The sequence below is a fragment of the Pararge aegeria genome, chromosome 17 (assembly GCF_905163445.1).
Source record: "Pararge aegeria chromosome 17, ilParAegt1.1, whole genome shotgun sequence".
In the NCBI taxonomy this organism is placed as follows: domain Eukaryota; kingdom Metazoa; phylum Arthropoda; class Insecta; order Lepidoptera; family Nymphalidae; genus Pararge; species Pararge aegeria.
The window spans coordinates 4,042,177-4,054,134 of NC_053196.1; the positions used below are offsets into that span (position 1 = coordinate 4,042,177).

The 11,958-nt window shown below is 36.5% G+C and overlaps 1 protein-coding gene across 1 annotated transcript in view; it reads left to right on the top strand.

The window, feature by feature from the left end:
* The window catches only part of LOC120631232 (dorsal root ganglia homeobox protein-like), an 81,794-nt gene that overhangs the window by 20,256 nt on the left and 49,580 nt on the right, over positions 1 to 11,958 (top strand). Inside the window, exon 5 of the mRNA XM_039900714.1 lies at positions 11,125 to 11,238. Coding sequence (XP_039756648.1) covers positions 11,125 to 11,238 — 114 coding nt within the window. The remainder of the gene's footprint in view (positions 1 to 11,124; positions 11,239 to 11,958) is intronic.

Genomic DNA, 11,958 nt, shown 5'->3' on the forward strand with positions numbered 1-11,958 from the left:
GAAATCGTATTTCTCCCGATGTTCCTGCATAAGCCGACAAGGATCCAAGACAAACTTCAACTAAAATTGGAAGACCACATTAGTGGAAAATTACTTCGCCTTAATCCTTAATGCTCGGCAGGGCCCATTTAGTTCGGAGTATAATCTATTTCAAATTGATTCAACAACGTACTAGGTAAGATAGCAATCTTTTACTATCGGAGATTTTGTTTCGTAGAGAAAATTGTTCATTGAAATTGACAGCTAATATGGATTCAATAAAAAAGGGACCTGTACTTTTATTTTATACAAGTATTATGAAAGTAAACTATGTCACGCTAAGGTTATTTTTATGCACTGTTTTATGATTGCTTTTCTGTTTTATGTACATTTTGTGGTGTACAATAAAAGTACTCAACCGTTTTGTCATGATTTGAGTAGTTGATAAACACAAACACGATACTGAACGGCTTATAACACATTGAACTAGCCGGATTTATGCCAGTGTAGTTGCACTACACACTATTTAACGAGCGCTTGAAAAATGAATACTTAGTAGCAGTCATAAAGCTGCAGTTATTAAATGACAGTTTATTGGCACAGTGGACAGCGACCCTGCTTTCTGAGTCCAAGGCTGTGGGTTCTATTTCCACAACTGGAAAATGTATGATGAACATGAATGTTTTTCAGTGTCTGGGTTTTTAATATTATATTAATATTATAATCTTTATGTATATTATACATAAAAATATTCATCAGTCATGTTAGCATAGCACAAGCTACGTTTACTTGGGGCCTAGCGATGCGTTTATTGTCGTAGTACCTATATTTAGTTATTTACTTAAGTACTAAAAAAACTGTAAGTAAACGAACCGAACCGAAACCATTGTACGTATTATTTCCAACCTAAAGTCATGTTTCTTACCCAAATAATTTATGGTTCGCACATTACATTAACAATTACGTAGGCAACATTCCCCAGATAACATTACACAATAAATTATCTCTACTCGGTAAATAATCCGCAATTACCGAGCATCCGATTAAAATTTCCTCATCTCCTCTCCTCGGATGCTTAGCTGCTTAAGACGTTCGCAGAAAATAATTAGCGAATAAACATGTTAACTACAATATACGTTCCATTTTACGGGGATTACGCCACTCTCGACGCGGAATCTAATTACTCAGCGGTTGGGAGGCACGAAACGTGTGGAATGGATGCGACTTTGTGGTACCAGCACTGAGTAAGGAAATAGGCCTTGGGAGAGTAAGAAAAGCTGCCAGTCCTGATCGTTAAAGGCAAAGTCAAAGTCAAATATTTCTTTATCTCAATAGGCACGTATATGGCATTTTTGATGCATATATTACATGTAAAATATATCATAGAAGTGAGTTGATGGCGAAAACTAAATTCGAAAAACTAAAGCTAGGAGGGTTCCAAACGCGCCCTGGTCTAAGAATAAGCCAACAACCCACTTAGCCGGTTGTTTTTTTTTGTTATCACCATCTCACGTTGCCACTTAATTGTTATTACAAAGCCATGATGATAGTAACGTGCTTAATCAATGATGCCATCCAACATTGCAGCCGAGAGGTGGGTCAATGCTACTAATGTTCTCTCCTAAAAGTTAGGTCTGAGCCAACTGCCAAACATTGGAATAGTAATAGGCAGTGGCATGCATACAGGGTATGCACAGGGTAAGCACTAAGCGGACAGATATATAAAATATAAAAAATCTCCAGTTCGAGTTGTGAAATAATTATAAGAAGCCTACAGAGATTTTCTTCATTTTATATCATCTGCAAACCCATACGCTCTATGCACGCCACTGGTAATAGGCCGAGGACATCACTAGTGGGTACAGGTTTTTTATTGTCAAAAAAAAAGATGTTTGCCAGAATTGTGGGTTTCAATATGTTATGATAATATTCAAGGCTGATATGATGTGTATATGATGGCTTAAAATATGCTCTCTGCCGCACGGGAGTATACAACACCACTGCCTAATTCTAGGCTGTAGGCAGGCGTATCCACAGCGTTTTTATAGATTTTAAAGTAAATTGTATAAACAATTAGAGATTTAAATAAAAACCTTAACTCAAGTCAAGCAATTTCAATATAAAATAGTTCAACTTAGATAAATTTAAGTGATCACTTCTGTCGGGCGTCCCGAGACGCACACTTTTTTTTTTGGTTATTGTTATAATTTGAATTGTTTATTATTAATGTTATTTGGTACTTATTTATATTATATACCTACTAGCTGTTCGCCGCGACTTCGTCTGCGTTTGATTTTGTTTTTTGATGTGGCATTAAATATAGTTGTAGATCTAAAAAAAATATGCAGTATCGCTAAGCCTTAAATGAGGGGTTTGCTGCTGTTCGCTGAGGAGTTCTGTCTCTATCTCCAACCGCAGTTAGGGCAAAATTAAACACATATTATGACATTAATTTGAGAATATTATAGAGAACGTTCAGCGGTTAAAATATCACTTGCTTCAACAGTGAAGAAAAACATTCAGGAAACCTCATGCAGGTTCACCGTAGAAGCAAGTGATATTTTATTCTTAGACAAGAGAGGTGCTTGCTAGGTTGCGAACTCAGGCCCTCGACAGAGAAGTTGCAGTTCTACTCACTGGGCTATCACCGCTTCACTTTTTAAATAAATTATTTTAAATTTAAGTTCAGTGCCGTATCCGATAATTCTTAGACGCCAAACAAAAAGCTAAGAAGCTTCGGATGTTATGTTTGCGGATCAAGAAGATTTGCGTGATCCCCGCGGCGGATCAATTTACTCTTCACGTGATGATAAACTTTCTCCGCAACTTAGCGTTATATGTAGCTACGTTTATATTTTTCTTGAAGGCGTGATAGTTTAATGGTTAGCGATAAGATATTGAAGAGGCTGAGTTATGTCCCAAAAACACTCGTGTATCCCGTTTTCCGTAAGAAATTTCTTCAACCAATGTGGTCTGGAGGAGATTGCTTCAAGCAATAAGGCCGCCTTTACACATATATATATTGTTACCTCTTGTTATATACTAGTTTATCTAAAATTTAATTTCTGTAGGCATTTTGGGAGTTTCATTCACAAAAAAATAAAAAAGTAAGTCGGCCAATTGGCAGGGCAATGTCATAATTAGCAAAATTTGTGATATATCCGTTGATATTAACACCAATCTTCGTTTCCACTAAACCTAGGAATAGCCTAAATCGAATGCCTAATGATTAAGGCGATGTCTATATAAAAAACGTTGCACCAATTCTTAGGTGATAACTGATGCTCACTTGCTCCAAATGATGATATAGATGTATGCCTAGGAATATTAGGCTTTACTTATTTATGCATTACCTTGTTCGTCGTTAGTGAAAACGGGCACAAAAGTCTTCCAGCAAAATTCTAGAGTTTTAAATTTACGTATGGTTTCCAATTAGCTTTTTTTATTCCATTATAAGCTAGTACTTTATCACATCAACACATTACCGGCGACTACAGAGCACGGGTCTCCTCCCACAATGAGAAGGGGTTGAAGCCGTAGCCACGCTGGCCTAGTGCGGATGGTGGATTCCACACACCTTTGAGAACAGTTTGTAAAACAATCAGGCATGCAGGTTTTCTCACGATGTTTTCCTTCACCGTTGAAGCAAGTGATATTTTAACTACTTAAAACGATCGTAACTTAGAAACTTTAGAGGTGCGTGCTGGGATTCGAATTTGGGAAACAAAAGGGAAGTCGAGCTCCTGCCCAATGCGCTAGTACTTAGAAGCTTATAGTGGAATAAAAAAGCATGAAAAGAAAAAGAATGGTACACTTTCCTCACGAGGTACAGCTCGGTACTCCAAAATTGGTATATGATTGAGAAATAAGCCCAATTTACAGTAAGACCACCATCGCTCTTTTTAGGTGACGCGACTTATAAATACCAACTGATAGCTTTTAAAGTCTTAAAAACAAGGAAAGACACGACGTCAATCAAATTCATCCGTTCATCGTAGCAGAAACATGGAATTTCAATACATTAAGGTTAACTCGAAAACTTTCCGACACACGACCTGTCACTTAACGTCGGAATCACATATAAGATCTTGCTTTATTTCATCCGATACGATATGAAGTCGTAGCGATTTTTATCTTGTGCACTTTTGCTGTACTGCTTAGGTATTGCCACTATATTCGGCCCCTACCCTTTTTACCACTATAATATCATCACATATCAAATCTAAAAACACCGCTGTCTTTATCCGGGGGATAGAAATTGAAAAGGTCAGCACTAATTTTAGCCCAATTGAGTTTAGATTAAAGACTTGCATGAACAAAATCGGCAACGATATCGTGGATCTGTTCAAAATGCTTATTTTAAGACCTTATCAAAATTAAGCTTAATTTGCTATACTCCGCGAAAAGCAGGAGAATCTGTGTGGTGTAATTTATAATTTCTTCAATCCTTATACTCCACACCAAACAGATCCTCGACAATACACCCTCTACGCACGTTTCGCTCCGAAACCGGAGCACCATCAGGAGATGTTGACTTTACAATGAATAATTGTTAAGTAGGATACATGTAGAATCCTCGTCACCTTAGTGTCGTGTATGGAAGAAGAACTATTTCCTAACGCAAAAAATGTTGACGTCGAAGATATTTACGTTATAACATTTGAAAGTATAAATATGAATTAGTTCCTCTTATTCTCGTTTTTAATAATTTAATTTTCGCAAAAATTAAAATCTTATTACTGCTCAAGCGTGTTTTAACTTATATATTTTTACAGATCACCCCTTATTTTCCGTAGGTATCACCCTGCTATACTAAAGTTTATAAGATGACGATCTGGCGATTTCTCTATGAGTGTCGTATCGGATCCATTAAACGTTTAAGCTTAAACAGTTTCTTGCCGGTTTTCTTTAAAATTTTCGGCTGCCGTTAAAGTTAACTTTTGCTCTAACTCCGTATGAAGTGTTTTAAAACATTACCGTACGCTGACGCGATTAGCGTGTCAGTTAACTTCTAACTTTTAAGTAGGTGATGCAGGTTTCAAGTTTTAATGCCTCATAAAGTGGCGAGTTCGTGACTTGGGTGAATACAGAATCAGTTTACTAACCGTGTTCTCTGCGGATGAAATTTATAATTTTATTAACATGTCGCTGGGGAGATTTTCTTTTAAGCGTGCCTCTATGAGCATGTATTTATATGTGCATGGAAAATTATGTCTATATCACCATCATCAGGTGCCATCTTCTTTAAATTGAAGTTTGGCAACAATCGAAAAGCCTTCCTATTGAGTGCCGCTTTCTTTAGATCTAGAAAACAAAGTCCGGTCCATCCCCTTATATCGTCAAATCTCATTTGCCGGGCACTGAGGGACTTCTTATTATTGCTTTTCTTCATGTTGATTTTACGAGGGAAATATTCGCAGCATTAGTTTCTCGTTGCTTTCTGCCCCAGGCATTTTAGAGGTAACACTTTAAAAGCTCTAGGGCAATATTCTATATTCTACTTATAAAGCCTTTCCCACCCGGTGGGTAGGTGAATGTATAGCCCGCCCACAAATAAATAAATATATATAAATAAAATAAATAAATAAACATTTCTAATAGTGCTAGTGAAGTAAGGATATTCAGATTATAATAAATTCATGTGAGGCTTTTGAATGTATAGCTGGGGACCGCCTGGAGACCCCATGGCACGTTTGTCTGTAACTGCCGCAATTTTGTGCCGATCCGACAATAGACGCCAATTATCCACCAATCCATTGTGGCACCTTTATGAAAGAAGCAATTGCGGGACCGCCCGCTAAAGCTCATTACACATTGCAAACAATACATTTGTTATTATTTAACTCTACACTCGATCTACTGTGTAACACACGCAAACAATCCACGCTTACGAACAGTAGGCAATTACCGCACCCCTACTGCTTCGCAACACCCCCAAGATATAAACAAGAACATCTAAAATCAACCTTAGAGAGCTATAAATAAGTTGTAAAATCGTAAGTATACGCAACGACTTGTTGGCTATAATACGGCAAATTTAGGTTGGTCCATAACAATTTATTAGGATCCACCGCTCACGTGTTTTAAGTGGAAGCAGCTAGGGGTAGGGGGTGTCTTCCTAACGTGGTTGATGTTATTTGAAAGTGACATGGTCGTATATTGTGACATGTGTTTTAGAGGTAACAACCTTGTCAAATGCGGGATAAATCAGTTACCTATCGGAGCGATGTTTTTTCTACCTACGATGTGATTCTACTTATTGGAAAGATTCATGAAAATTACGTCGAATTATTTTACACCCATCTAAGTTTGTGGTGGGCTTCTTCGACCGGCGTTTTAAGAATTTTGTAGATTTAGTTTTAAATTATCGAATGTGGTTAACACTATCGCATCACAATAATGTGATAAAATATCTATTGGCACTTTACTTTACAATAAATAACCTGTGATACACATTAATATTATAAACGCAAAAATTTGTGTTTGTTTGTTTCTTATGTTCGGCTCAACGGCTGGGCAACCGATAGCATATTCAACTGTGGATCATTAGGGTCTTTGTTCGATTTCCGGGTCGAGTCAAAATGAAAAAATTTGCAGTACCAACCCATAGATAATAAATTAGCTTTGTCTACCTCTTGTTTCGTCGGTCTTGTTTTTATCACATTTTTTGTGATAGTAATCATTAGTCCGCCCACCCGGATTAGTACAGCGTTGTGGGTCTAAGGACTCCATATCCAACGTGTATATGAAAATCGAAATAATACTTCACAGGCTTTAGAGGAACATTATGTATTTTCTCTGAGACTTATTTGTGATACCGAAACGCTACAAGTTTTTGAGTAAACCGCTGCCGTAGTTTCTACTGAAAGAAATCATATACAGCCCTAACATAACATGAAAAATTAAAATCAAGTGACTACTGTCACATAATTAGGTACGCGTCGCGTAGCGTAGGTTACTAAATTAGGTACGCGTCGCGTAGCGTAGGTACTATGCCCGTGTCGGTATTTATCTTCAATAGGGTTGACATAAGTGAACATTTAGAATGTTTTGAATTCGTTTGTTCTTCTTCTTCGTTTGATTTAATATTTTTACAGAGTGATTCCTTATGAAATATATTTATGTTTACCCTTCCACAGTATTTCGCAATTTGGTTACACGTTGTACAGGACATCCAATAGTAGGATAAGAATTGGCCATGGATGACGAATTTAAATTCAAAAAATTCTATATTCATGAAGGCCTGTCACAGGCTCTTATGAAGCATTCATATATATGTCTCCACTATCGCGAGCTGATGGTGTAAGAAGACCACAACAAACTTAGCCGGGTTTTTTGTCGGAATGCCTTAATTAAATTAAATAAATATACTACGACGATACGACGTTTTTTGTCTTAAAACTGTGACCCAGTTAATCTGCCCTACGTCTATTATGAAAACAAAAACAAAAAAATAATAAAAATTAAAGAAAAAACTAATTTGTTAGGCATATAAGAAGTTTCCTAAAAATCACTTAAACTAATAAATAAATAAATATACTACGACAATACACACATCGCCATCTAGCCCCAAAGTAAGCGTAGCTTGTGTTATGGGTACTAAGATGACTGATGAATATTCTTATGAATAATATACATAAAATACTTATTATATACAGATACACACCCAGGCACTGAAAAACATTCATGCTCATCACACAAACATTTTCCTGTAATGGGAATCGAACCCACGGCCTTGGACTCAGAAAGGAGGGTCATTGCAAACTGCGCCATTCGGCCGTCAAAATTAATACTTAGCTATGAAGCTAGGCCTATTCATAAGTACTATACCTACCAATTTATACATTAAACAACATTAAACTTATTTATTTCTCATTGCAGTTCGTTTTGAATAGTACATCACTTCATATTTGAGTAATGACAATAAAGATTTCACTCTGGTCGCTAGCAGGGGGTAGAGAAGTGTTGAAATATTAATTCCACCCTCGAAAGAGATAAAAACTATTAGTGCGCCCCGGATTATGGGCGGATTATTATTTTAACTAAATTAGCTTACCGCTGTTAAGGGATGGCGTAGTCTCGGAGCGTCATAGATTAAACAAAAAGTAGATGTTCTTTTTTTTTAATCTTTATAGACGAGTGCTTGACTGCAATCACACCTGATGGTAAGTGATGATGCAGCCTAATGTGGAGCGCGCTTGTCGAGAAAATGCCTATTCAGTCTTGACCTGAAGGTACTCATATTGTATGTACCTACTGGGGAAAAAATTATTCCGAAAAACTTTGCGTTTATTATATTCTAAAGTAAATACATAATAATACTTAATATTTTAATAATAAAAAAATCACTTTGTTACATTTTTGTATAAAAGATCGCGTATATTTAAATCCTCCAGGAACTGTTGATTTTCCTAGACCAAAAAAAATTCAACCGCGCGCGAAAAGCGCAATTGCATTTTTTTTACCTAACCCGGGAATCGAATATAGGTCCTTGTAATACATATTCTATCATGCTAACTAATTTACCCTCGAGGCAGTTTTATATTAATTGAAATAATTTTTTTTTTCAACTTACGACTAGTATTACGGGAATTTTTCTAATTCACTAGCGTAGATTCAGATACACCTACCTAGATACATTATAAAGTATATTTTATTAACCTACCCACTAAACATTATCAATGTAACAAATGCACAGAGCAACCTTTAATACAAAATCATTTTAATACATCCTTATAAAAGCCAATGGAAATGTTAAAAATCCCTACTAATAATATAAATGCCAATGTAAGTTTGTTTGTAACGCATTCACGCAAAAACTACTTAACCGATCCTCATGAAACTTTGTACACATTTTCTTGGAAGTGTTAAAAGTAATATAGGATACTTTTTATTCCGACATTAAGCTCGGTTCCTTTGGGAGAGGGTATGAGTGTTTGACGATTTTTAACATAACTCCGACAAAATATAACTCCTCAGCGGACAGCGGCAAACCCCTCATTTAAGGCCTAGCGATACTACATACTTTAATTTTTTTTAGATCTACAATTAAATTTAATGCCACATCAAAAACAAAATCAAACGCAGACGAAGTCGCGGGCAACAGCTAGTGCTTAATAAATTTTCCCATAGCCTGTGTAGGTATCAACTGAAATTATTTAGTTTATATCTCGTGTCGAATCTACTAAAATTTCGACACCATCGCTATGAGATTTCATAGCACTCAGCCACCAGAGGGGCTTATTAAAAGCAAATTGCTAAAATTGCACAGCAAATGTGGCTCGCCTCCTCTCCTACCGAACCAGCGAATGGCCAATATATTTTGACCGCTCGTAGCCAAACATTTATTTACGAACAGAGCTCTTTTAATCTGGAACTTTATTACTTATCATCCAATTTATGTTGAGCCGTCGTAGCTTTTGTTGTTTATGGATGAAGAGACCAAGTGCGTTGGTATAGGGTTCACTCCCTTATGGTCACGTGATGGGTAATCTTTGAGTTATAATACCAACGAAATAGGGTTGTAATGATGTATTATTAGGGATTCGTGTTGACAGCTCTCGTATTAAGGATTACGGGTTATGGTTTTTTTGAAATAGTACCATTTGTTAATTTAATAATAGGTTAAATATTATTTTGTAAGTAACTCGTTGGTTTAGTGGTTGATATGTTCAAAGTCACGTGGGCCTAAGTTCCCTTTCTAGAAAATCATTTTTAAGAATAACAATTTTTTGTTTACATTTTCTCAGTAGCTACCATGGCGGTGTCAAGAAAGTTGTATGGTATGGCCGGCTCCTTGCCTTGGAGAGACATGCTCCAAAATTCTCCCTCTATCTCTCATAACAGAGACAGTGGGAGGATCTTAAAGCAGTGGGATCTTAATGGACTGTTGATGATGATGAATAAAGTCTTTAACAAGATGTGCCTCCGACTCTGTAGGTACTTACTTTCTTTCTAGTCAATATCCATCTGACGGCCGACTGGCGCAGTGGGCAGCGACCCTGCTTTCTGAGTCCAAGGCCGTGGATTCGATTCCCACAACTGGAAAATATTTATGTGATGAATGAAATGTGAAAATGTTTTTCAGTGTCTGGGTGTTTATCTGTATATTATAAGTATTTATGTAAATTATTCATAGAAATATTCATCAGTCAACTTAGTACCCATAACACAAGCTACGCTTACTTTGGGGCTACATGGCGATGTGTGTATTGTCGTAGTATATTTATTTATTAGTTTAAGTGATTTTTAGGAAACTTCTTATATGCCTAACAAATTAGTTTTTTCTTTAATTTTTATAATTTTTTTGTTTTTTATTTTCATAATAGACGTAGGGCAGATTAACTGGGTCACAGTTTTAAGACAAAAAACAAGTAACGTTTATTATCTAAGCTTGCTTATCTGTATCGAAGGACCGTGGCGGGTTTAATCTCTATATCCTTCTATCCTTTAAACAGCAGACTGGTGCAGTGGGTTGCGACCCTGCTATCTGAGTCCAATGCTTTAGGTTCGATTTCCACAACTGGAAAAAGTTTGTTTGTTCCTAACTAGTATTAATAATACTTGATGGCCGATTGGCGTCGTAGGACCCTGCCGTCTGTTTCCAGTGTCTGAGCGTTAATCTGTATTTACGTATATATATTTATATATATATATATATATATATATATATAAAAGTTTTGTTGCTTCGTGTACGCTTCAAAAACTCAAAAAGTTCTGCACCGATTTTAGCATGATATAAAATACGCATCAAGGATTGTTTTTATCTATTTTTCTCAACTTTGGGAATAGATAGCGATGTGTGTATTGTCGTAGTATATTTCTTTATATATTTATCTCTCGAATGAGAGAGACATCAAGACATTATCGGCCCACTACAGAGCACGGGTCTCCTCCCACAGTGGCCTGCCGTAAGGCCGTAGTCCTGGCCCAGTGCGGATTGGTGGACTTCACACATCTTTGAGAACATTATGTAGAACTCTCACGCATGCAGGTTTCCTCACGAAATTTTCCTTCACCGTTGAAGCAAGTGATATTTTAATTACTTAAACCTGTAAAAACTTAAAACTGTACCTAGTAGTGGGACATAAACTTGACTGGTGATAATGATAAACTTAGTCGATCTTTTATTTTATAATTCACCAGGTTTGGTTTCAAAATCGGAGAGCAAAATGGCGGAAAGCGGAGAGGTTGAAAGAGGAACAGCGGAAACGGGAGGGTGCTGAGGCCATGGCGAAGAGGGATCCATCTGATGATAAGGTACATAATATCGATTGTCTAGATAACCACAACCCTGATTTGCAGTTGTATGTGTAGTACAATAACATGAATCCATACCACCGGCTGGCTGACGAAAATCGTTGCTTTTGACGGCCGATTGTTGTAGTGGGCTGCGACCCTGCTTTCTGAGTCCATGGGTTCGATTCCCACTACTGGAAGATGTTTGTGAGATGAACATTAATGTTTTTCAGTGTCTGGGTGTTTATATGTACATTATAAGTATTTATATTTATCGATATTATTCATCAGTCATCTTAGTACCCATAACACAAGCTACGCTTACTTTGGGATTAGATGGCGATGTGTGTATTGTCGTAGTATATTTATTTATTGCTGCGTATTTTAGAGTTCAGATATAATTAGCCAGCTCCTTTGTTTCAGATTTTAACTATTACTGATATGTTGCAGAAAAAACATATTTTATATAATTTGATTTTATGTATAAAAATGTCGTGTGGTGTTAGTTGCAATCCTCAGAAACGGCTCAAGCATTTTTTTGTTTATTTGGTACATGTAAGAGTAGTTATAAAGTATATTTTATCCTGCTAGGTGATTACGGTTGACCGATCTAGATTTTTTGTGTAATTATTTTTTTGCATTTTTTTTATTAAAACAACTATAACCTCATTCTAGATACTATTTCTATTTCTATTGAATCCTGTAGCTGGCTCTGTTGTCAGTATGTTACCAAATTGAATG